Source organism: Dermacentor albipictus, chromosome 10, assembly GCF_038994185.2.
Source record: "Dermacentor albipictus isolate Rhodes 1998 colony chromosome 10, USDA_Dalb.pri_finalv2, whole genome shotgun sequence".
Lineage (NCBI taxonomy): Eukaryota > Metazoa > Arthropoda > Arachnida > Ixodida > Ixodidae > Dermacentor > Dermacentor albipictus.
The window spans coordinates 2,511,828-2,539,163 of NC_091830.1; the positions used below are offsets into that span (position 1 = coordinate 2,511,828).

Below are 27,336 nucleotides of genomic sequence, written 5' to 3' on the forward strand. Positions count from 1 at the left end.
ATGATTTAAAGACGAGACACGTCAGTGTGAAGTTTGTTTCGAGGCAGCTGAACACAGATCAGATGGAAGGTCGCATGACAATTGCTGGCGAACTGTTTGCGAAGAGTACGCAGGACCCGACGTTGCTCGAACAGATCGTCACTGGTGATGAGTCTTGGGTGTTCGCCTATGACTCTGCAATGAAACAGCAGTCATTGGTGTGGCACACACCAGCCTTTCCCAGACCAAAAAAAAATTGTGCGTCAGATCCAAAGTCAAAGTATGATGCTCATTGCGTTCTTTGACATCGACAGTTTGGTGCACTGTGAGTTCGTACCGCCTGGACAGTCTGTTACTGGCCATTTCTACGTGCAAGTTTTGCTGAGGGTGCGCGATGCGGTTTGAAGGATGCGGCGGGACAAGTGGCAAGGCCTGATAACGGCAAGGCATGATAATGCACCAAGCCACACATCACTTGGAGAGCATGGCAACAGTTCTTCGGCGAGAATATTATTCTGGTCATCCCTCAGCCACCATACTCTCCGGATCTTGTTCCAAGTGACTTTTGGCTATTCCCTACTCTGAAAATTGGCCTCAAGGGGACGTGTTGCAACCGTGGAGGGCATCAAAGGTAATGCGACAGTTAAGCTCCCACAGATTCTGAAAGAAGCCTTCTCCTACTGCTTACAACAATGGCAGGAGAAATGGAGGAAGTGTGTGTGCGCGCGAGGTTCCTGCTTCGAAGGTAGGTAAGCATTGCCGTAGGTCGTAGCATTAGCACGCTGAACCACCATTCCGGGAACTTTTTGACTGCCACTTGTACTTTGAGGGAGCACCGACACATTGAGGTCTGTACCTTGCCACATTTTTTGCTTCTGCTGCAGTTAGAGAGTCCATATACGAGAGTTGATCCAGAAATAAGGTTCCCAAAGAGCTCCAGCCACGCGGGAATAGTGCGAGGCGAAATCCGGCAACACTGCTGCGCGCGCCTGTTTCCCCCTCTCGATTCCCCCCGGCCGCGCTTCGCTGCGCCACTCATTCTTGTCTCAGCAGCCGTCCGAAATGAAAGTTCCCATTGTTGATCTCGCCAAGTGCGAGATTCGTTCCGTAATTCGCTTTTTTCACGCTAAAGGGGCCCCACCCATGGATACTCGTCGTCCGTTGACAGAGTTGTATGGCGACACGTGTATGTCCATTCAACACGTCCGAAAGTGTTGCAGAGCGTTTAGTGCTGGTTGGAAGGAAGTTCACGATAAAGACTGGAGTGGATGATCGTCAGTTTTGGAGGCAGTTATCGAGATGGTCCAACGCGAAGTGCTTCAAAACAAGAGGATCACTGTCCGTGAACTTGTTGCTCAGATTCCTGGGAGTTCTTACGGCACAGTGGAACGAGCTTTGAATGAAAAATTGGGGTATCACAGGTGTTGTGCTCAATGTGTACTGCGGCTATTTACATCAGACCACGAGGAGAAACGCCTTGACTGTGCTCGTCAGTTTCTTCAAAAGTGTCAAGAAGATAACGAAGGATTATTGGACTCCATTGTTAAGGGAGACGAAACGTGGGTGTTTCATTTCGCTCCCGAAACGAAACAAAACTCCAAACAGTGGCATCACCCAGAGTCACCAGTCGCAAAGAAGTTCAAACAAACTCATTGTGCTGGCAAAGTCATGGTCAGTATCTTTGGGATCGTAAGGGGATACTGCTGATCAATTTCATAGAACGTGGTACAACCATAAACTCAGTTATTGTGCAACACTAAGAAAACTCAGGCGGGCCATCCAGAACTGCCGGCGAGGACGACTGGCAGCCGGTGTAACACTGCTTCACGACAACGTCCGACCTCACTTCTCCTGCCAAGCCTAAGAACTTTTGACAAACTTTGGGTGGACTGTCATGCCCCACCCACCGTACAGTCCAGACCTCGTGTCTTGTGGTTATCACTTGTTCCCCAAGTTAAAAGAACATCTGAGTGGCCAACGCTCCCGGAGTGGCGATGAAGTCAAAGAAGGGGTGAAACGCTTCCTCAACGGGTTGACGGTGGAGTTCTACGACAGTGGGATACAGAAATTGGAGCACCGTCTACAAAAATGCGTAGAAAAAGATGGCGATTATATAGAAAAGTAGAGCAAAGTTTCATCTTTCCAATGATGTAAATCGCTATGGGAATAGACAATGTTGCCTATTTCTAAAATTGATGGGAACCTTACTTCTGGATCAACCCTCGTATATGGGGCACTTGTGCACTGGCGCCACATTGACTTGCGTCATTCTGCTGTGTGCTACAAAACTTGCCATGATGAATGCCTGAATGCCTGATTGCCTACTACTCTTAAGAGGAAGCTTCAGTTCAGAGCCCGCTCCGATGCCGCGTAATAAAGCGCATGTAAAACAAATGCTTTTATAGGGCATCCCCTTGACCAATTTGAATGAACTTATTGGCATTTAAAAGGTTACATTCTTAGTGACTGTAGGTTATTTTGATTTAGGCTCTGGATTTTTTAACGAAAATTTCACGAAAAGATAAGAATACAAGCGAGGAGTTTAGAAATCCATAACTCTGCACCAAAAACAGATTTTGCAATTGTGCAAACTGAATCCGTGAGAGCATCAAAAGTAATCATACTTTATATATCAGTGTACATGTTGGGTGAAAGTGCGGAAATGTTTACAAGGGTTTTGCAAAAGCCCTACTCACATATTACTGCTGTACTTGAGAGTCATGTATAATAATAGTAAATCAATTTCGTTCATTGTGAATGTCCTATTAGACACAGTTTACAGAACAGTAATATCATTTTTCATTGCTGAGTTACACGTTTATAAACTTGGCATTTTTCTTTTGTGAATATTTGCAATTTCAAGCAAATTTTATTAAAATATTACCAGCCTAAATAAAAAATTCATTTCCAACGGTCACCAGATTTGAACATTTTCTTTTAAATGTAAGAAACCTCATCAATTGTGGAGCAGTGGTTGCTGAGAAAAATTATTTTTCTTTTGCCATGTGTCTATATAGGTGCCCTCGAGTTCAAAGCCTCCTCTTAAATGCCCTCTCTCCCCTCAGTCCACCAAGTTTTCAACTGAAAGTGCATGAGGCTGCTCATCTTGGGGTGCCTTTGTTCACGAGGGTTGCAATGTGGGCTTGTTGGTAATGCATCTGCAAGGGGAGTATGGTAGCGCGATTCAAAGACGGGACAAGAGAAGACACAAAGGGACACACACACAGCGCTAACTTCCAACACTGTTTATTGTCGAAAACCAGGTCGTACTTATACACTCAGAGAACATGAGTCACAGCCACGTGAACAGATTAACAATCATAGCGATACATTTTGTGATAAGTTAGGCCATGCGCAGAAATTTCAGTTCTTTTTCAGAGAAAGCCAATGATGGTTTGCTGATACATGTATCCCCTAGGGCATCAATCTGCTCGGCTTCTATTATAAGTCTAGTGAGTTCGCACTTGTTTCTACCGGTAATGGTTGTTGATTCGAAGAGAGGGGAGCACTTATGTTGCTTACAATGAAGGGAGAGAAAGCCATCTGATAGAAGTTTGTCGACTTTATTTTTGTGTTCGCGCAGTCTATCATTTATGCATCTTCCCGACTGTCCGACGTAATACTTCCCACACGATAAGGGTATACGATATACAATTGAAGTCTTACATTCTCTGAACTTCTTCCTGTGTTTAACTTGGCAGCTAGGGGCACTTTCTTTCTTTTCTGGTCTTGTTTTCCTGCACAGGCTGATTAGTTTGTTGGGTGCAGAAAAAAACACATCAGTGTTTCCTCGGCGAGCAATTTTCTTTAGGTTGTGCGACAACCGGTGGATATACGGTATCACTGTTGGTCTTTTTTTTCTCTTGGTTCCTATCTCTTTCCGCTCGTTCAGCAGTCCCTGATTGCTGCACTTGCCGAAGTATTCCCTCTGCAACTGAAGTCAGTACATGATTGGGATAACCTGCTTCATGCAGCCGCATGGCTTGTTGTGTGAAGGCTTCGTCAGTGCAATGATGGCATGATTTAGTAAGTGCGTTAGTGAAACACATTTTCGCAATTCATTTTCGCAACAGGCGCTAAGCAGGATCCTATAGTATAGGATGCTGCTTAGCGCCTGTTTTAAGCAACCTGTACTTAGCCAAGCTAGACAGAGACCTATGCTCACGCATCAATGATACAAAAGTTGTTAAAATATTTCGATTTGTTGATGATTTTTTGGTGTTTGTGAATGTTCAGCAAGACAACTTTGACACAGAGTGTTCAGCTATTAGTAATATTATACGCGAATGCCTTTGTCCTCTAGAAGTAACGTTCGAAGTGCCTATAGAACAAAAGATCAAATTTCTGGATATTAAATTCACCTTCGGTGATGAACTAACTTGCTGATGTTACACTCCCCGGACAAATAAACCGTTGTTGTCATATCATTCAGTCCATTCTAAACTGGTAAAAAGAGGAATTGCGAAAATGTGTTTCACTAACGCACTTACTAAATCATGCCATCATTGCACTGACGAAGCCTTCACACAACAAGCCATGCGGCTGCATGAAGCAGGTTATCCAAATCATGTTCTGACTTCAGTTGCAGAGGGAATACTTCGGCAAGTGCAGCAATCAGGGACTGCTGAACGAGCGGAAAGAGATAGGAACCAAGAGAAAAAAAGACCAACAGTGATACCGTATATCCACCGGTTGTCGCACAACCTAAAGAAAATTGCTCGCCGAGGAAACACTGATGTGTTTTTTTCTGCACCCAACAAACTAATCAGCCTGTGCAGGAAAACAAGACCAGAAAAGAAAGAAAGTGCCCCTAGCTGCCAAGTTAAACACAGGAAGAAGTTCAGAGAATGTAAGACTTCAATTGTATATCGTATACCCTTATCGTGTGGGAAGTATTACGTCGGACAGTCGGGAAGATGCATAAATGATAGACTGCGCGAACACAAAAACAAAGTCAACAAACTTGTATCAGATGGCTTTCTCTCCCTTCATTGTAAGCAACATAAGTGCTCCCCTCTCTTCGAATCAACAACCATTACCGGTAGAAACAAGTGCGAACTCACTAGACTTATAATAGAAGCCGAGCAGATTGATGCCCTAGGGGATACATGTATCAGCAAACCATCATTGGCTCTCTCTGAAAAAGAACTGAAATTTCTGCGCATGGCCTAACTTATCACAAAATGTATCGCTATGATTGTTAATCTGTTCACGTGGCTGTGACTCATGTTCTCTGAGTGTATAAGTACGACCTGGTTATCGACAATAAGCAGTGTTGGAAGTTAGCGCTGTGCGTGTCCCTTTGTGTCTTCTCTTGTCCCGTCTTTGAATCGCGCTATCATACTCCCCTTGAAGGTGCCTTTGTTCTTGCATTTTGTGTGGCATACGTTGTCACCACATCCTCAGTTTTTTTATAGGTCTGCACAAAACAAAATGCTGATTTGTGTTCTCAATGGTTCCTGCAATGCTGCTTCCTGTAGTTCACCACGTGTAATTGCGGAGTAAAATGGGTGCAAAATGATATGCACAAGACATCGTGCATAGGTGCCCTTTGTTTCGGGAAGTGAGTCTTAGTCAGTGGCCATAAATATTTTCAAAATAAAGGAAAATGAATTTTTGTATTGATTTAGGCAGAAGCCTTGTAGAGTTAGCGTAAAAAGTGCATATATTCACATTGTCGAAGTACATTATGCCCAATCTCTAGTGTCTTGAGGCTTGTACTATTGAAAATAAATAGCAGCCTTTATCTTTTGATAAGGCAATCTAGATAGTTCTGATGTGAGATGTGGGCACCACTTGACCTTGCAGTCTTTGTGGACTCGCAGCATCAAAACCGAAAATCTTGTCCTCGAGTTCTTCTCTCTGGAAAAGGGGAAAGACAAAGCTCATGGCTTTTATTATTTGTGATGGTGAAAAGTGGTCTCTGTTTGCATGCAACTATCACTTCAGTATATTCCTACATAATGAGGGATTTTGCATTTAAAATTTTTTTCTAAGTTTCAATTGTGATGCATGTTGTTAGTTTTAATACAGGTGAAAATGCTGCAAAATGTCTCTACAGTCACATATTCTTGGGTTTCTGGTAATTCCTGGTAACATTCCTGGTAATTGCTTACACATGTGTGGTGCAAATGTCTCAGTGATGTGGTTTCTCTGTTACCTATGGAATGTGGTTGTAGCAACAAATGCTCTAACTGTAGTAATGTTGATTACATAGAGTAACATGGATTTTAGTGTTGAAGATTGTAACTTTTTTAGCTAAGTTTACAGGCTAAATTTAAGATTTCTTGTGCTACAGCTCATACACAAAATCAACATGACTGCACAATGCCGGGCATAGTCCCTCAACTGACTGCGTTACTTTAGAAACAGTTTGCCAGTTTCAAAATTTGTTTGTAGAAAACGGCATTTGAAGAATCTTATTTGTTTAGAGGCTGGTTAATTTTCTCACTCACTCACCTTTGTGTGATAAATTTTTTTTCTCCCACAGAAAATGAAGGGCAGCATGCAGAAGCAGAATGCATTCATGCAGAAGACTGTCCCAGCACCGACTCTTCTCTTTTCATGTCTGGAATATTTGCGACATGACTTGTTCATGACATCAACATAAAAGCACATCAATATTGCACTGTTTCACATTGACACATGTGCATGCATGCAAAATTACTGTAAAGTTTCACTAGAGCTTTCATTCGGTACCTTCTTTAGTGCATCAGCTTTCAATATATGGCAGTTGTTTATGCAGAAGCCTCGGAACCTATAGTGTCTGCTTATGCATGCATGGTTCTAGTATGAACGAGGTTCAGTACAGTGGTATTATAGCAATGCTTTTAAGCAAGACTGAATGTTGTACTGTGATGATATGACTTGAAAGTTTATGTGGCTGCCACAAGCACAAATGCATGACTAACATGGTAAAACTTCAAGCAATAGAAAATCGTTGATTTGCCTTCTAAGTAAGCACCCACATCATTGAACAGGCGTTATTGTCCCTCATCTGAATTGCTGTGACGTTCTGCTGCTGAGTCCAATTAAGGTCATGGGTGGCCTCGTTCTGTTAAGAACAGAATACAAGAATGCTCGTGTACCAAGCTTGAATGTACGCTAAAGAAACATAGGTGGTCAAAGTCAGTTCAGTGCCATCTACTACAGCATGTCTCATGGCTCCTTTGTTGTTTGCGTTGTTAAGTACCATCAATTGTTTATCACTTACGCATCGGAAGTTGATGAACCATTTGAATCAGTGTCACGAGAGTGCTCGAGTTGTGCAATACAATTTTGAAGGCCCCATCTTGCTACAGGTGGGCTTGCAAGACCAACTATTGCTTTGAACAAGCCTGCACACAAACACAAAAAAAGGTTCTGCTTGTAGAGATTGGATTTGCTAGTATTCAACAATGTCTCTGGCTTTAGTCTTATTCTGAAAATGAAATGGTACACTGAATGCTTGTAGATGCAGATGGATGTTGGAACACGTTGGTACTAGTTGTGCAACATCATAAAAGACATGAACAAAGATGATACATGGTGCACACACTTACTGGCAGCTACATGCAACTACATCTTTGAAAAATTGTTACAGTGCGCACCGAGGTTTTCAGTTCTATTGTTTCATCCATTCATTGCCAGGGTGCCCTGGTGCGCACCGATGCGATTTGTTGAGGATGCCATTAGACGTGTAGTGCAAAAATTCCGAAAAGGAAACACCAACAGAAAAAGAAAGAAATGGAACAGAGAACAGGCACCACACTTACAACTATTTATTCAGAAGCCCATGCTACATCTAACAGTGCAAATGAGCGATAATAAGGAGCAATGAAGGGCAAAAGAAGTTAGCAATGACAAAAGTTAGCTATCTTATTTTTGCATCACATAAAGAAACTGGTCTGGCTGATACAGTCTTGACCATTGATTCGAATGTGAAATACTTCTAAGAGTTCCAAGGCAGTTTTATCATTACTTCTCTCCAGGATCCTTGCATCAGAAAAACTTTGTTCACAGAGGCTTAAGAATGTTTTAGAACGCAGCTCTTAGGCCCCATTCCTGCAGCGAGTGTCGGCGTCCCTAGGCATCCTCATCGTAACCGAGCGAACGAGCACAGCGAAGGATCAAAGAGAACGCGGTGCGCAACGGGGAATAAATGATGGCGATAGCGAAGAGGAAGGAGGAGGAGGAGGGTATGATGAAATCGGGAGAAAAGTGTAGTGTTGCATAAGACGGGCCCTGCGACGACGATGGCTACGAGATGGAGCCACAGTGCGTATCGTCTGTTCACCGATGACATCACCGATACCATATATGGAAACAAAGTGCTGCATGAACGGATGTTTGTCGGCGGCGGCTGCTCTGAACCGCGCCCATGCATCACCCAAGCGCTGCCTCTCGCAATCCCCCGATTAACGAGGCAGTAGCGCCACACTCCGCTCCGTTTGCAACACGCATGAGACACGAGACAGATTGTCCGCGCCAGCAAATATATCCTGAATTGAAAATGCGTATAGAGCTACGCTCAAAGTTCGCATTAGGGAGTGTCATAATCGTCCGCGAATTTTTTCAGTGCGAAGCATTCTTCTCATAGTCAAGTCAGTTTTTGCGGTGAAGCTCGACGTTTCCATGTGCCGATCTCGGACATAACCTGAAATAATGCGCCACTGGGTATGTGCACTGGGACCACTGGCCGCTGTTATGTTTTGGAGAGTTATAGATATAAAATTGTCTGACGGCTTTATTCTAACAGAAAACCTCTGGCACTTGTGGTACGTGAGGAAGTCGGAGCCGATGATTGGCTCGCAGACGTCGGCGATCACTAAGTTCCAAAGAAGGCCATGGTGTAGGTTTTTGAGTAATACGTGCAGACGGATTAAGCCCGATACTGCAACCATTGCGCCACGGCTGCATGTCTCAACAGGCGGAATAGAACATCTTTAAGAATTTTCGCATGCAAGTCGCCGCGATACTAGTGCCTATATACAAAAAAAAATGGTCTAAACGCCGTTGTAATTACAGGTACTCATTAAACAAACTTATGGTTTGGTTAAACCAATCTTGGTCTCATCGCCCAGTGGCCTCTGTCGTGTGCGGCCGCATTTTCGTTGCAGCTAGGCTTTCACCTTTTTCAGTGTATCTTTAAAATATTTAATAAAAACAAACAAGAAGCCAACAAAGACGCCAAAGACAACACAGGGGAAATGAACTCTTCGTACTAATTGAAATAAAAAGAATATAAATTAATGGAGATGAAAGTGGTTGAAAAATCTTGCCGTAGGTGGCGAATGATCCCACGTCTGCTTATTACGCGTGCGATGCTCTGCCAATTAGCTCAATTGTACTATGGCTGGGTGTTGCTTTTACCAAAGCCCATGCGTTCCGCATAGGGATGGCCGACACCGCAACCTGTGACCACTAAGGCCATGAAGAATCGATTGGTCATACCCAGGGTGACTGCCTGCACTACAGTAAAACTGAGGGAATCCTTTCGGCACGGACTCGACCAGCTAGACCACCGACCACTATCGGAAGAAGGAATTCTACACCATCGACAGGACCTAACGTCACAGAAAAAGGCCGTGCAAGCGCTACTGTGCTTCTTGCAGTATATCGGCCTTTGTGAACGTCTCTAACTGGAATGCCCTATGTGTGTGTGTGTGTCTGTGTGTGCATGTTTTCTTCCATTTTTTTAGACCTTTTCCTCCCTGTCCTCTTTCTAACCTCTATCTCCCAACCCCAGTGTAGGGTAGCAAACTGGAGACATACCTGGTTAACCTCCCTGCCTTTCCTCTTCATCTCTCTCTCTGTTGGTTGACCAAGTGGCAAAGTGACAAGAAATTGACCAAGTGGCAAGAAATAGGCAAAAATTCAAGAGAGATTTTTAACTTCACAGAAAGCTAAATGCTTCTCTCCACTGACCACACCAAAATACAGAGATCTTTTACTTGAAAACTAACAATATAATTGTGCTACTATTATTATCTATTTCGTTGTTTCACGAGATTACTCATCTAGTGACTTCCAGTTGGGTTCACTTGGGACCAGTTGGCATACCAAGCTCCATTGATGTTCAAATGGAACCACTGTACTACTCATCATGACCAACTGGATAAAACTGGACTTCTCATGAAGCCCAATTGAAACTCGGGCCTCCGATGACGTCCAATTGGAATCAGTTGGGTCCCATTGAAAAATCCAGCTAGACTCAATGGTTTCTTTTGACTGGGCAGGTACTACAATATATTTTGTGATTTGACACCTACTTACCTACACATGTGTATAAAATGCATATGCGTCTTTGGTATAACGCAGCACTCAATGCATAACTAAACTAATGAAAATTACGTGATAAACTAAAGAGACCAAGGTGAACCTTGAATTCACGACCAGGTAGCTTCACGCTCGGTTGTGACTCGGGAAACAGTATGCTTTACCAATAATCTTAGTTGTACAAGGGTGGTGGACGTCATGTGCAGTGCCTGGGGGAAATGCATGTACCAGTACGATAATGCCTGCTTTCCTGCTTTTGCTCATGCCACATCAACCGAATAATCGCCGATAAATTCATCGAAATATCGGAGAGTTAGAAAGTGCTCCTTACAAGGCACTGCTGGTAACAAAATTGTATCCAGTGCTTGTAGAGTGGGTGCCGCAGGGCTACACAGTTGACCTGCTGAGGGGGGGGGGGGGTGACCTCGTCCTTAAACAATGAAGGGGGTGGGGCTGGACCCCACATCCGGGCCACCCTGACAGCCCAGTAAGGCGTATGGTAATATAACTGGTGGTATGTTATGGTTGCAGAATGGGTGTCAAGTGAAAGGAAGTGCAGGACGGCAGAAAACTAGGTGGCGTGATGAAATTAGGAAATCTTGAAGACATAGGATGACGTCAGCTGGCGCAAGACGGGGGCTATCGGAGATCGCTGGGAGAGCCCTTCATCCTGCCTAGGACATGAATAAGGTACTCGTGCGTACAGTAAAGACAGCTGCTTTATGTATGGATGACGACAAACCTGGTTACTCTACAAACACTGGTGAAAAAAAAGTTGGGAAATGTTCGATAGTTTCGAAAGAGAGTACACCGTCAGACGGCAACACTTTTAGTTAGGTGGGCTGCGTAGGGCCCAAAGCACATAGCCAAAGCACATAGCTTATTTGAGGAGCGGTTGGGGCTAAGTAATGTAGCTTCTTGAAGAGTGACGCGCACGTGGAGCGCACTTTCAGCGGCCTTACCCAAGCTAAGTAGAATTTCGAGTATGACGATTGTTATCGATAAGCCGCAGGACAGTGGATCCGCCGCGTCTTCAGTCGCCGAGGCAGTATAGAGGGGCTCTGGGATCTTGTAGAAGTGAGACGAGCTGGTCGTCATCACTGACGTGGGCTTCCGCACGGGAGCCGCTGAAGGCATTTTGTTGGTGTTCCGCTTGTCCCGGTTTGCCGGACTTTCCGCCTTGCACATCACCAGCTCGCCTAGGCACTGTGGCACCAGCATGCAACACGGTCACGAGTAATGTACTTACGTGCTCACGCGACATCATTAACTAGTAAATGAGTTATTCTGTGCTCTAAAACAAATTACAACAAGCTTGTTATACTCCAAAAAAGGATTTTACGGTTTTTGAAAATTATTATGGTAAAATGCAAGATTTAAGAACGGCTCCCTTATTTATAAAACATGGTATACTGCGGGCAGACCAGTTATACTATATCAAGCTATTGCAATTACTACACAAAAACAAACTCTACACAAAAGATGAAAAAATTCCTAGCTATTGCCTAAGATTCCAAAAACGACGCACTCCTAAAATACGAACTGAATACGGACGACAGAAAACGCAATATCAGGTAGCTGATGTATTAAATAAGGTCAAAGAGTAATTGGATTTCAGTACCACTATAAATATTTTCAAAAATAACATAAAAATGTAATAATCATTTCAGAATTAAACTACTCTCAGAAATAATGTTCGCTGTGGTTGTTTCTCCCCTTACTTCCTATTTGATTTCTTTTGGTGTGTGTAAATATGCAAAGGCGTGTGATATATATGTGTGTATACAAACACCTTCGTATGTTGTATAAATATAGTTGCATAATAAAAAAAAACACGCACGTGAATGTATGTTCAATGTATATATCTACTTCATACATTATGTATGTAATACAGACATGCATAGACATAGATACTGTTCTTATTAAAATGTAAAATGGTTATATTCTGTGTTTTTTTCATGTTTTTTGTTTATTTGTTTGTGATAAAAGCATGACTGTTATCTTTGCCTAAAACCGCTTGCCAAACTGTAAAGGGTCAGAGGCCGTAGTCAGGCATTTTAAGCCTTTAGCCTCTGCCCCTCTAGCAGGCCCTGTATTAGGTCTGTTGAAAATAAAGCATTCATTAATTCACGAGGGATGCCCATTGAGCTAACCACGACAAATCCATATTTCGACCCGATGCTCGCATGCGAAGCTGCATTGTCGTGTATGACGGTGATTTGGTGAAATGACGGTGATTTGGTGGCGGGCACGTGCCCTGGTGTTATGTCGACACTCGTTAATTCCCCTTAAACTTCCTAAAGAGGCGGCACGCTTTGAAGAATGCCGCCTCCTCCTCGCGCGCTCTGGCCAAGGCCGAGGCCGACGCCGCGTCGCGTCGCTATTGGCCTAATAGCATCACGTGGGCCTTCGCGCCGTGCACGGAGGAAGGAAACTAAGGAGAGGCCCTGACGTCACTCTTTGTGAAGCAAAAGTGAAGCCGGAAGTTGGCGTTGCTCATGGCGATGCTCCGCCTTTTGTGCCACCCTCCTCTCTTGTTTACTTCTTTCGCGAAACCACGCCGCGCTGCGCGTGGTTGCGCGCGCGGAGTGCGCGCGCTCGCGCAACATCTGGCAGAGCACGGTGCAGGTAACACAGCGCAACAAGACACGGTGACTAACGCAAACCCGCCCACACAGCGCCTTTGCCACGGCACGAAACCTACCAGAGCAACACGTGTGAGCACTCAAAAAATCAGAACAACGCCGCCATTGTGGCCCAAAAGGCGTGGCTATGCAGCAAAAAAAAAATAAAAAAGCAGCAAAAAAATGAGAACCTATATGTCATTTCCGCCACACTTTTCTCCTAGCGCGCGGAGGGGGTAGGGCCTCTCCTCAGTTTCCTTCCTCCGTGGCGCCGTGCATCAGCGCCATTTTTGCTCAAGAAGCGTCTACGGCATGGAGGAAGGAAACTGAGGAGAGGCCCTACCCCCTCCGCGCGCTAGGAGAAAAGTGTGGAGGAAGTGACGTAGTAGGTTCTCCTCTTTTTTGTTGATTTTTTATTTCTTTGCCGTAGCGGCCAGGCCTTTCGGGCCCCAATGGCGACTTTGTTTTGGTTCTTTTCGCTCACACGTGTTGCTCCGTAGGTTTCGTACCGTGGCAAAGGCGCCGTGCAGGCAGGTTTGCGTTGGTTTCCGTGTTTTGTTGCGCTGCGTTATCTGGACCATGTTCTCCCTGATGTTGCTGTGGCCAGGTGGGAAAGGAGGAACTGAAGTTTGTGAAATGAACGCGCATGCAACGCTGTACGCAATGTACTGCGCCACGGCAATGGCAACGGACGAAAGAATATGCGCGGGAAAAATTGCCCTGTTTGGCGGAATCATGCTAATGTGCTAACGATTATATTTAGTATTGCTGCTGAGCGCGCGGGTCCGAGCAGCAGGGTTGCGCGCAGCGCGGCGTGGTTTCGCGAGAAATGTAAACAAGAGAGGAGAGCTGGCCCGATAAGCGGAGTAACGCCATGAGCAACGCCAACTTCCGGCTTCACTTTCGCTTCACAAAGAGTGACGTCAGGGCCTCTCCCGAGTTTCCTTCCTCCGTGGTCTACGGAGTGCCGAGGAGCACATGTTGGCGCCGTTGCTACGCTGGAGCAGTGTAGGCGGCGCCACGGTCGAGGAGGGAGCGTGAAAGAGGAGAGAAACAAGGAGGAGTGAAGGCGCAGGAGGAGAGTGCCACTACATTACAAAATTTGAGGGGTTTTAGACAATCGTGGCCTCGATGCGCGCCCTGGTGCCACTCTTTGAAAGGTGCGATACCTGCGCCACCGTGGCCTGTGCGCTGGCCGCACGAGACGCATGGTTTTCCTTCCTGCGAGTCAGCGGGCAGGCCGCAGACATGATTTGTTCACGCGCACCTTTCGCGTTATATACTTGGAGTATGCATTTCCCGTAGCAGCAATCATTCTAGATCTGGTTGGATGATGTCTTCCTGAAAATAAAACTTGCATGCGCCGTGAAGATTAAAGGAGACTATATATCTAGTACCACCGAATCCTTTGCGGTCGCATTTGTCGTTGCACGTCTGGGATTGTTAAATTCTTGCTTATGTGAAGCGTTGGGCAAGGGAAATATTTGGGCTATTTGCTGTTCTAGCAACGACATACTTAGCTTGAAGCTTCATTACACGCTGTAAAGCAGTGATTTGGGCTTGTTGGTAAGACATGGTGAGGCTTATAGCGCGTTAAAAAGACAAGGACGAAGGTGAGACGTGACACACACAGGCGCTAACCATCTAAACGCAGGCGTTTAGATGGTTAGGCGAAACGCAGGCGAAAGCCAAGAAGCTTTGTAAACGCCTGCGTTTAGATGGTTAGCGCCTGTGTGTGTCACGTCTCACCTTCGTCCTTGTCTTTTTAACGCGCTATAAGCCTCACCATTCATTACACGCATGTCAGCGTTGCGTTAACTGTATGGCGCGTCTTTTCCTGTGCAAGGTACGACGAAAAAAAGAAGTCCCACTAGTATGATTCGCACAAAAAGCATCGCTATTTCCGTTGATACACCTCGTCGCCTCGAGGGCACTGCATTTTTACAGACTCCGAGTGCCCGAACATATATGCGCAGAGAATGGAAAAGACAAATAAATTTGGAGTAAGCAACGCAACGTCAATATTTGTTCGTGTTTTCCATGCATGAATATTTTTTCTTAATCTTTTGTCGCGTCAATTTATATAGTACATGATCTAAAATTATTTCCAGGGTTAGGTAACGATGCTTATCGTAAAAGTACCAGGCGGCGACAAAATAAATTGTGAAGGTTGTGATTCTCGCGCACGAAATTCTTTTTGGAAGTGTACTCTTTAGTTTACGCATTCACGTCCCTGATCGCTACTGTGCGGAACCCCCCACCTCCCCCTCCGGACTTTCCTAACCGTGGCTGGTGCTGCTGTCTTGCCGAGTAGCTCACACATAAAGAAATATGACTCGCCATCCCGGCACTGCGAAAGTGGATGCCCAGCGAAGCTGTTTAAAAGCGCCCCTACAGGTATGCAATGCTTTATTGCTTTAGAGTAATGGTTTTTTGACAGCACGTCGCCGCTGGTCGTATTGCCGTTTCTTTTTCCCCTTTGCCGCTGCTCGTATTGAATTGCTCCTCGGGAGTGCTAACTATGCGGTGCCTACCCATTTCGGCGCTGTAACAACATTGAAACCAGTTGCTAGGCTGATTCTTCACATACCAAAGGCCAGTGACGTCACTCCTCACGTCGCAAAATGCCGTCGCCGCGACATCTTGCGCAACAGTAATCTTTACCGGGAAACGTATGCGGGGAGCGCTGCGTGCTTCGTATTGTTATGAGGAGCGCCTTATCACCAATTATGTGTTTTAGATGCGTGTTCTTTATTAAAACGAATGCTGTTCTGGACGTTGTATGCATGAGTCCAAAGAATGTATGCCCTTGCCGCTTCACGTTGCTGAGTGCTTGAAGCCTGCTTCACTGTCGCCGCCGGTCGGCTCGACGTTGAACTACCTCCGGGATCGTCCCGCATTTTTTGCCCGCGGACATCGACACGAAAAATGCCGACCAATGAGAGGCTAACAGCTTCGCTGTAAAATAGCACAGAATCCCGACGAACAATTAAGCCCCACCCACACGTACCAACGCCAACTACAGCTGAGATGATTGCCGCGTGTGTGACACTGCGTAGCGCGGGTGCGCAGAGCACGGGCGCGCTTGTCAATTTTCTGTACGCCAAAGAGGCAGGAACGAAATGGACAAATTTGTAGCATTATCTATACGGCTTCGCAAAAGCTTCGCTTCACATCGATTACAAGATGTGCCTTAATTGCACGTGCATAATTTTTTGACACCTGCACTCAAATTTACCAGAGGACTCAGCTTCAAGGAATCAGATCGGACGGGAACCGGCGTATTCAGCATGGTATGGCCGATGGCAATACCAGCTTTCTGCAAAAACGCGCAGGCCAGTGAAATAAGTTCAACCTATGTTCTTCAGAGGATGTGACCACTTGCCTCGAGCGCTGAACAAAGTGGAGAAACAAATAGGCTAATTAAAAAAAAAACATTGACACCTGGTCTCGCACTGAATGTTTGCAACGAGAATGCACTTGTGTCAACTCGCGTACTTTTTATTTTTATAAGTTTGTTGTGGACGTAACATTGAGGAGTAAACAAATGTTTCCCGCGAAACAATGCATGCGTGCTTCCGTTACTGATAATGCCATTGTGAAGTTCCTCTGACTCAATTTAGCTAAAAATCGAAATATTAGGCAAGCAGATTTGGCTGAACTGAGGTAGCAACTTCCTGACTTCAATCAAGTTTACGCTGAAATTTAAAAGCAGCGCCCTACGGACAAAAAAAAAAAAAGAACACAAGGCTCCCCCCCCCCCCCCTTATTCCTCTAACTCCACCTTTTACCCGCAGTCTCTTTGGTCACGAATGATGATTTAGTGTCTTTAAGGCCTACAAATTTAAATATTTTGCTCAAAATATGACGCAAACATTGCGGAGACAACTGTCCCTTAGCATGAATATTTAATTAAGTTCAGCCCACTCTTCATAATTACAATAAGTAATGAATTCCGGATGTAATTGGCGCTCTATGTCAAGAAAAGAAGTGAAATTGTTACGACGACATGTATCTGTTATTATTGGGTTCAGGATCTTCTCATACAATAAAGAACACGAGTTGACTGCAGTGATGCAGAATAACTTGTCAAGCATCGTACTGCGCCTCCGAATTATCTTTGGTTTACATTAACCTCTGTACTGAAGTAACCTATGACTTTGTTTATATTTAGCAGTGAGCTACGTTTACGTTCTGGACCATGTTCAACATTTTGTTTGTGTCGTCAATAGTCGGGACATTCAAAAGTATGTCGCAATTACAATCTTCAAAAAACAGGAAGCGAAACTGTAGATTTTGCACAGAACACACCCCTAATCAATAATGACCAGAGCAGCCGCTCTTTTTAGAAAACCAAACAAACAAGGCAAATGCTTTTATTCGTAAACAGCGAAACAATGAAACGTTTGCAAATTAAGTTTGCTTGTTGAACAATAGTGCACGTGACACTCAAGAAGATAGACTATCCCCTTGAAAAGGGGTTTTATATCTGAGTAAAATGGATAATGGATTCGCATGGAAGTGTTTGTGTTGTGGCGTTCTCACCCGCGCTCTTGGGACAAATGAACGACACCACAGTAGTGCAAACAATCACAAGGGCATTTAGTGCACGTTTCATAGACTAATGCTTGCTAGCCGAGTTGCTGTCCACAAAACGTGCCGTTGGGCTCACGACAAATCGCGGAAGTCCGACTCACCGTGGTCGGATAGCGAACGAATATGTTCGCCGCATATTCGACACCAATGCCTGGTCGTTAGCGCGTACGGTCGCGAGAACGGTGGCGCGTTGGAACGATCGTGTTCGTCCATTCCCGAGTAAGCCTCGCGAGATGGTCTCGCAGAAGCATAAAGTAACGCGCGCGCAGAACGTCCGCGCCGTTTGCCGATTCTAATAATAATATAATAATCATGTGGTTTTACGTGCCAAAACCACTTTCTGATTATGAGGCACGCCGTAGTGGAGGACTCCGGAAATTTGGACCACCTGGGGTTCTTTAACGTGCACCCAAATCTAAGTACACGGGTGTTTTCGCATTTCGCCGTTTGCCGATTCTGAGCCAAAGAGGAAGAGCCTTCTCCTTTCCGCGCCCAAGTAACCCCGCTTTTAGGTGGCGTTAGCAGAGTCACACTCGCGCCATCTCTCGCAATGCGCTTCAACCACACCGACTGCCGCGGGCACCAAGCTACGTGGCGAAGCCGGATTACAGGAGACGGGGCTATGCGACAAAACAGCACATCAGGGGACGAGTGAGTGTCACGAATCCCCACAGTGTGTATGAAATTGCCTTTAAAAAGTCAAATGTTTTTACCTTCGCAGGGAAGGCAGAGCAATGAATAAACCGATGTCGTTGCTGCGATCAGTTCATACGTCTTCCTTTTTTCTTTTTTCAGACATGCACTAGCTGAGCTGCAAAACCTGAATGCGCTATAGCTGTTATGACACAGCCCTGTCGACACTTGAATACGATCTCTATATAATTGATCATGGTGCGCTTAACGAGAGGGAAGCCGGTAGCTTCGTTTGTGAAATCTAACGGAAGTTCTGCAGTTCGCTTGATTCAACAAAGACGAAATACATGTTAGCGCGCGTTTCTTCCCTTTCGAGCATATCCGGCGCCAGCGACTGGTTCGGCGGGCTACGCATGCCGAGCTTCTCGTAAAGAATGGCGAACGCCGTAGCGCACCCTGCTCGTGGTTTTTATAGATACTACGATTAGTTCCTGTTTGTTCCAAAGGTTCGTCTTATTTCAATAAGGGAACGTCTGCAGCTGCCAGTAACATTTACTGTCAAAATGACGCCAAGGCGTAGCTTGACAAGGTCTGTCAGAAGTGCTGTTGAGGTAAATCCAGTGTACTCTAGGGAATGCTAAATGAATTATGTTTGGCGGGCCATCCACAGTCAAAATAGTCCCTTGCGTCGGCCACGAATTGTTCAACGTTTTAGAGCGCAGCTCTTTGGCGTCCGTTCCTGGGTTTCGCGTCGTCGTCGGCCTCGTAACCAGCTCCGCCCCCCTTTCATCCCCCCAGCGCTAGCAGCGACCGACTGATACCGCTGGATGCCGCTGACGCCGCTAGAGAGTCAAGATAACGTGACTGCATAGAACACCGTCGCCGCCATGCAGAAAGAGGAGGAAAGGGTCCCCCCCCCCCTGTTCTTGTATGGCGGATAGGGTGCTCTTCAGTTGCCGACGCGCCGGTTATTTCACGTAGGCCCCGGCACGTCGACGAATACGTGACCACCTTCCCACGGCTAGACCTGGTTCTTAGCGCTGCGGAAGCGAGCGTATCATATTGTTTGTGTCGGCATCGGCGGCGTTGTCCCTGAAACCAACTCCGCAGCTGGGGTTGACTCACTATCGGCGCCAGCGGCATCAGTCAGTCGCTGCTATCTCTTCCCTCCTCCCTTTATCGTGTTGTCCGCTTGCTGCGCGCGCTTCTGCCCCCATTGTTTGCCGCTGGGTGTACACGCCGCCCCCCTCCCCCCTCTTCCTGCGAGTCTCCGGTTGTCAAAGCGCCGGCTCGAACTTAATTCCTTTCTTCGCTCCTCCTCCAATGCAACCCCTGTGCGGTGGCAATCAGAGAGCCAGATCGGTGGCGGCGGATCTGTATATGTGCACCGCCCGAGCCGAAATTGCCGCTGCCGTTCGCCCTGTGCGGTGGCAATCAGAGAGCCAGATCGGTGGCGGCGGATCTGTATATGTGCACCGCCCGAGCAGAAATTGCCGCTGCCGTTCGCCACTGCGAAATTATCTGCCAGTTCTTTCTGAGCCATGAGCGAGACGACCGATGGAAGTCAAGAACTGTTAGTGGAGTCTTTGTTAAAGAAATATGTGTGAAAAATAAAAAAAAAATTCTGTGATAGCGCATACATGTGTTGTTCGATTTCTTTGCCTCAATCTATCGAAAAGGTGAAACAGCTTATTTGCTGCGCTCAAATTTCGCATTAGGAAGTAACGTAATCGTCGGTAATTTTTTTGTAGACGAAATACGCATATTGAATCTTCAATTGTTCTGCCACGTTCTGACGTTTCGGAACTACGATACAGCACTCGATAGGTGGCTATGAATATGGCCATAGCCTGGCTAAATAACGTCTTAACTAAAAGGCGAGGTGTCTAAACAATATCCGCCACCAAAGGTGGTGGATATTGCTTGGTGGACCGAAGCTACTATTTTTTTTCAGGCGGAGTGGTCTTCTGTGCAGTGCGCAGTATTTGTAAAAACCTGGAACAGTATGGTCTTCACTGATAAGTTTGTGAATGCAAGAACATATTTAGGTCAGGATAAATAACGTCTTCACTAGAAGACGAGGTGACTAAACGATATCCACGGCCTAAGGTAGCTCCGTGAAGCCAATATATTTTCAGGTGGAGTATAGTCTTCTGTGTAATGTTTAATGTTTGTAAAAACCGGGAAGAGTATAATCTTCACTGATAAGATTGTGAATGCAAGAATATATTTAGGTCAGGGTAGGGGACTTTTGAAGATCTATATTTAAGCAATTAAACTTACCATGCATTGACAGTCCAGGTAGCAGAGGCAGTGACCCTTCGGCCTGATGAGCACATTCCTGGACGTGATGATACGATAGCCGTCGTTTTCAAGAGCCACTGCGCATGGTTCGCGCGGGGCTATCTTTACTGAGTGAACATCCTGTGTAAAGGCTATACACTTCAGAGATCCATGATAAATTTTCGGGGTGAATAATCTTCCCCCGATATGGTAGTGATTACTGACCCCGCGCTTACCCGGTGATGTGCGGATCAATTGACCACCTTCCGTGCTTGCATAAGGCGTAGAAAGTAATCCCCGTTTGGCACGTGACAATAACGAAGGAGACATTCAGTAGACTTCCATCCCGAGCGCTTAAAATACCTGGAGATGCACCGCATTAGAGATATCGGAGATGCACAGCACGTCTTTGAACCAGCCTTGATCACGTAAGCAGAGTAAGCTGTTGTGACAGCGACTGTATCTGCATTTTCGGCTTAATTAATGGCGCTGAATATAATGACGCAGTCAACGTACAATTCTAGGCGACAAAGCTGACAGGCACTGCACTAATACGAACGTAAACGGCGCGTCAGATGGTTCAAATGTATTCAGATAGCGCATTATACTTTTTTATGTGGACTGGAATCCTCAGTCGCGCTCTGGCATACACACAATTTTAGTTTGATAATGTTTTCCATCGTATGATACAGCAGCGGCATTAGCAAAATGTCACGCAAGCTGATAAGGCATGTCCTCTCCTCCAGTTGTTTAATATAAACGCTGCGTATTTGCTGCGTTAGGATCAGCTCCTTAGGGCAAGATGTCTCTGGCTCACGCCAGTGAAAACTCATCGGCTATGTCAGCTCGTCGTGCCTTCGTTATGCTTTCCTACTAGACATCTGCCAGCGGCCTACAGAATTCTTACATTTCGCCTACATGTGCTGAAAACGCGCAGTGAGAGTCGGCGCTGGTAATGTCTCAGGATTAACTTTTGACACCTGGGTTTCTTCAACGTGTATCTAAATCTAAGTACACCAGCTTTCCTATATTTCGCCTACATGTCCTGAAAAATCTCAGTGAGAGACGGTGCTGGGAACGTCTTCGGTTTGACTTTTACCCGCGGGGTTTCTTCAACGTGCATCTAAGTATATCAGCTTTTCTACATTTCGCTTACATGTCCTGAAAATGCGCAGTGAGAGAGGCCGCTAGGAACGTCTCCTGATTAACTTTTACCACCTGGGGTTCCACAACGTGCATCTAAATCTAAGTGCACCATCTTTCTAACATTTCGCCTACATCTCCTGAAAACGTGCAGCGAGACACCGCAGGGAACGTCTCCGGAATAACTTTACCATCTAGTGTTCTTCAACGTGCATGTAAATCTAAGTACACCAGCTTTCCTACATTTCGCTTACATATCCTGAAAACGCGCAGTGAAAGACGCTGGTGGGAACGTCTCCGGATTAACTTTGACCATTGCATATGGGCACCTTAATGACGAACTGCACCTCCGCCGTGGGTCAGCCCGGCATTGCACTATCTTCGGCATCGGCCCACGTATGGGGAGTGCCTAACGCCTGATTCACCTACACCGCGGGTCGGGCCGGTATTGCACTATCTTCGAGATCGGCCCATGTATGGGGAGTACTTAACGCCTGCTTCACCTCTACCGCGGGTCGGCCCGGCATTGCACTATTTTCGGTTTCGGCCGACGTATGGGGAATGCTTAACGCCTGCTTCACCTCCGCCGCGGGTCGGCCCGGCATTGCAGAATCTCGGGGATCGGCCCACGTATAGGTAGTTTTTTTCTTACCACGTCAACAGCGACACGAAAATTTCCTTGGACGGTAGAGATATACAGCTTCGCTGTAAAAAGCTTTTGACCAATCATGGAGGGCTGATTGCAGCATTGGAATAGAAAAGTTTGGAATAGCTTTACGTTATAGCACCCCTTATCCTGCACGCACTTGACCTTCGTCACGGTTAAGTAATCGACAGGTAACGTTGCCGGATTGCTTCGGCCTCTCGCTCCCGCAACTAGGGGTCTTATCGTTACCAGACAGTTTTAGTATAGCGTACGCTAAAAAATAGCGGATCGTCACTGCGCATGCGCTGAACGCTAAACGAAATAGCGGGTATAGCGGGCGTACGCAACGCAAACGAGTTAGCGTTAGCGTTTTTGCGGGGTTTGCGGAGTTTGCGGGAAACATGGCGGCGGTCCCGGCTGCCCGATTCGAATCGAATTTGGCGTTGCTTTTGTAAAATGCACTTCTTTCGTAGTAAATGACTGTGTAAACGGCTTTCGCTTATTCTCAGGCCGCTTCGACGACAGAGTATTATGGATAACCTCGTGGTGTTTTCTAAATCGCTTCTCGTTTCGAACGAGTCGAAACCTAACGAAAGAAACGTTCGAGATGTCAGCGCCACCTGTCGCTAAATGCGCGAAATAGCCGCAACGATGGCATATGGCCTCTGAGATCCGAAGATATCGCCGGTCAACTAAAATTGTAGAAAACGTGCGCCGCTTAGCGTACGCTATATTATAGCGTATAGCGTACGCTATAGTTGAGGACGCTAAACTAAAACGGTCTACTGTCAGGTTATCTGGTCTCGGGCGGCTCTAGCGGCTGAATCGGCGCGGCGACGGCGAGTCCTTTCACGGGTGAGTTCTCGCCACCGCTCGTCGAAGGCTGCGCGTTACTCGGGGGAACGTACAACGCGTGGCCGTCCCATCCATTTCACGAGACTGAAGTGAACTGAAACGAAGCCAGCGTAGCGCGCGCGATACCCTTCCTGCCCTTTTCCTTCCCGGCGGAAGCGAAACGGCTCTGATTGGTTGCGCGCGTGGATTGAGCGCGCGCCTATGCAGTTGGAATCCTTGCTAATGACTGACGCTCAGGCCCCGGCGCAGCTGTCGACTCTTCAAACCGCCCTTTGCCGCCGCTGCTCCGCTCTGGAAGCAACTGGATTTTTTGTTGCGTGGCCACACGCCACTAAAACTTGGGAGCCAATGCAAGCTTCGCTTGAAAAGACAACCGCTGCCTCTTCTTTTGCATTGCGCTCCTGTAGTGCAGGACACCTACGCTGTAGTTATTTTTTTCAGTACTACGAACAAAGAGTTGCACTTCATCGAATTTCCCATTGATCAATTTCTTGCGTACCTTAGAGGTGAACGCATGCGGCAACCGGGTGTTCTAGGTTCACACCCTTGCACCTGATCAGTCCATCTAGAAACAGAAAGCGCTATCAGCACAAAGTTGCCAAACGGCTGCCACAGCTAAGCTATCGTGGACATTTTTTTTTTTCATTTATTGAAGCCTTAAAGGCCCGGAGGCATTACATAAGGCGGGGGCAAACAAAGTATGAGGAACTCTTCATCACGCTAAAGAGGGAAAAGGGGAAGAAAAGATAGACGAAGAATAGAAAAGGAAACAATGCTCAGGAGGGAATCGAGCAAGCAGTAGTATCATCAAAATCACTGTAAAGAAACCATAATATACAACACAATATACAGTACATAAATACCATTAAGAACATATTATGCGTGAGAACGAATCACTATCAATTAATTACTTAAAAGGGGTGAATAAGCAAATGTATTTGAGACGAACCATTCTAGGTGTAGTGGATTGTTAGTTTCTCACGGAAAGTTGTGTGGTCGGCGGAAGAAACAATGCTGTCGGGCAGAGTGTTCCACAGCGCTATTGCATTTGGAAAAAAAGAATCCTTCATCGAAGACGTACGGCACTGAATGTGCGCGATTGGACAGCTGTGGTTGAGGCGGGGAGAGATTCTAGGCGGGGGTTGCAGTCGAGGGTGTCTGGCTATTGGGTGATAGTAGTAAGAGTGAAGCATGCAGAGACGCGAGATGATACGACGTGATTGGAGACTGGGAAGATCGAGTGTGCGTTTTAGTTCAGTTATGCTGGTTTTACTTGAGTAGTTTGACATGATAAAGCGTGCAGCACGATTCTGAATGGCTTCTAATTCATAGGTGAGATATGCTTGCGAGGGGTGCCAGATAGATGATGCGCACTCCAGTTTCGGCCTAACGTATGTCTGATATGCAAGTTTTTTTATAGCGGGCGATGCAGATTTCAGATTGCGACGCAAGAAACCAAGTGTGCGCGAGGCGTTTGCGCATATTGTTTCAATGTGAGTAACCCATGATAATGATGATGTCAAGTGAACACCTAGATACCTATAGCAGTCTGTTCGTGGTATTGTAGTTGAGCTTATGTGGTACGCGTAATTTGTAATGCTGCGCTTACGTGAAAAGGACATACATTGGCACTTATTAAGGTTAAGAGGCATGACCCATTTTTCACACCATGAAACGATAGTGTCTATGTCTTCTTGTAAGTCAATGGAATCACCAGGGTTATGGATGGCGTTGTAGATAACGCAGTCATCAGCAAAAAGACGCAGTCTAGTTTTTGTGTTACATGGCAGGTCATTGACATAGATTAAAAATAACAGCGAGGATAAGCCTGCTCCCTGGGGGACACCGGATGTAACATCAGAAAGGTGCGAGTCATGAGAGTTAGCGGATGTGTATTGTACGCGTCCTTTTAAGAAATGTTCGGTCCAAGTAATCAGTGATGGGGGGATTCCAAGAGTAGATAATTTGGCAAGTAGATGATTGTGAGGGACGCGGTCGAAGGCCTTCGAAAAGTCTAAGAAGATGGCGTCAATTTGTAGGTGATTGTCCATGTGTTGTAAGATTTCATCGGTGAATTCAGAGAGCTGAGTTTCGCAGGATAATAGTTTTCTAAAACCATGCTGATATGAATAGAAGAAGTTAATTGATTCAAGGTAGTGCATTAGATTGGTTGCTATGATATGTTGCAGCAGTTAGAGGGGATACTGGTTAGAGAAATTGGACGATAGTTACATGCTTTTGTTTGATCACCACATTTATGGACGGGAATGATTTGCGCCTTTTTCCAATCGTGGGAATCGTATCTTCACCAGTACTGATTGATTGTTGGAAAAGTAAGCTAAGTATTGCGCTTGAGAGGGAACTGGTGTTCTTGAGTAATTAGCTGCTGATTTGATCGCAACCAGCCGAGGAGGATAATTTTAGAGCCTGTATTAGCCCAGCTATTCCATCAGCGTTAATCTGGATATCGAGCATTGTAGACAGCGAGTGGCATGGTAATTCGTCAGAACTGAAGTTTATAGCAGGAGGAAATACTGATGTGAAGAAATTGTTGTGGGCTGTAGCACATTTTTCAGTGTCAATTAGTACATTATCGTCGTCTGATAGTTGTAGCCGAGTTTGGCGCTTAGGCGGGGAGATAATCTGAAAGAATTTAGAAGGGTTGGACTGAAGGATTGATACTGAAGGATTGATGAAGTTGTCTGATATCGTTTAACGTTTCATTCTTGAAACCAATTAAAGAATAATGATATATACTATATAATAATATATATATATATATATTTCTCTGATGCTGAGCGGAACCGAACCCATTTCACAAGGGTTTTTCAAGGACAGCAACCCGACGTATTAGTAGGATGTGTCGGAAATGAAATGGGTATGTTTTCAAAGAACGCCTTTCAAGACAACGCTTTATCGAGCTGCACTACTGCGTATGTGCTGCTCTTCAATGAAACTCTTGCCAAGTTCAGTCACTGAATATGCGCCACTAAGTTTGCGCAAGCGTGGGAACAATTCTCAGCGTTCGCAGGCACGGGTGCGCCACGCTTTATGCCTCGGAAACCTCGCGCAGACTTTTCGGCAGTGCCACTAAACGGCGCAGCGTGTCCAGAAAGAAGCACGAAGCCCGCTCGCCGTTGCCGCGTTTCTCAGCGTTCGCACGCACCGGCACGCCATCCATGCATACTGGAAGCCACGCGCAGGTTTTGCGGCGGCGGCGCTAGAAGGCGCCGTTTCTTCTCAGGGCAGCGCGAAAGAAGAGTCCCGCTGCAGTACAAGCTTCATGCACATTTCTTTTCGACGGTGACAATACGTTGTGTCGCTAAATTTATTCTATGCTAACGCATTACCGTTGGCAATCATCTTGAGATGGGTTATTTTTGTCTCAATTTTTTATGATGTTCTCTTACGTCTTTTTGATTTGCTCCCCAAACCGATTATTATTGCAATTATATGGACACTACAGCTGCACTTCCGCCGTAGTCGCGATGTTCCGTATAAAGTCCAAGCACAATAACATAACCGCGCGCCGTATGTTTACATGCGAATGAAAGCTTGCGAAGGTCAGCTGACGATCGCGTATCAACCTCCCGGGCGCAATGGAGGAAAGCGGCGAGGAAGCGCGCCGTCTTCCGTCGAGCGCGAGGCACCGGGGTGGGGGGTAGGGACGGGATGTGCGCTTTGCTCCGGCAGGTGCTGCGTACGGTGCGGGCGCGTGGCCTGAAAGCGAGCTGCGATGTGGACAAAGTGCGCGGTCGTGCGGGCCTCATCTTCAAAGCGATCTGTGAGCGAAGTGCGCCAAGTGCTAGTACTTTCGTATGCGCTGTGCTTCCGACGCTTAGTTCGCGTTGAAGCGAGACACACCACAAAGCTCGATTCGCTCTCTGCATCCGCCACGCTTCCTCACTCTACCGTTTTCACAAGGAGTTTCCGCGGTCATGGAGTGAGATGTGTTCATGTTTACCTCTGAGTGTTTGACACCGTCCTTGTTTGTTTAGTTCGTAAGCGAATGCTCACAAGTTTTTACAGCCGATGAAACTACTATGTTTACTCCGTATAGCTGTATACTAATTTGCTATCGCAATCGATGCTTCGGCTTTCGGGTGAAACTGCGACTTTCTTGGTACTTATAGATGTCGGTTGATCAGCCATAAAATTCGTTCGTTAGTTCAGGGCTAACGTCATTTCTTGTGTCGTCGTCTTCCCTGCACTGCTGCCAATTAACCATGTACATGAGAGGTCACTGCTAGCGGGAACATAGGGAGCTTGTGGCAGCGTTCCGTAGAGTGCCGCCACCTGCGCCTTGTGAAGTCTTTGCCG

The 27,336-nt window shown here is 46.1% G+C and overlaps 1 protein-coding gene across 11 annotated transcripts in view; it reads right to left on the minus strand.

Moving 5' to 3' along the window:
• Positions 1-5,626: 5,626 nt before the first annotated feature.
• Positions 5,627-27,336, minus strand: part of LOC135911960 (hapless 2) — a 64,397-nt gene continuing 42,687 nt past the window's right edge. For 6 of the 11 annotated variants that reach the window (XM_065444322.1, XM_065444326.1, XM_065444323.1 and 3 more), the window contains 5 exons: positions 20,373-20,470; positions 11,199-11,442; positions 7,193-7,316; positions 6,439-6,547; positions 5,627-5,841 (listed from right to left, as the gene is read on the minus strand). In XM_065444322.1, the coding sequence (XP_065300394.1) occupies positions 5,743-5,841; positions 6,439-6,547; positions 7,193-7,316; positions 11,199-11,442; positions 20,373-20,470 (674 nt within the window). In that variant the 3' untranslated portion in view covers positions 5,627-5,742. Of the gene's footprint in view, positions 5,842-6,438; positions 6,548-7,192; positions 7,317-11,132; positions 11,443-15,685; positions 15,819-20,372; positions 20,471-23,565; positions 23,582-27,336 lie in introns of those variants that run through there. The other 5 variants (XR_010567526.1, XM_065444328.1, XM_065444327.2 and 2 more) reach the window with 5 other exon arrangements.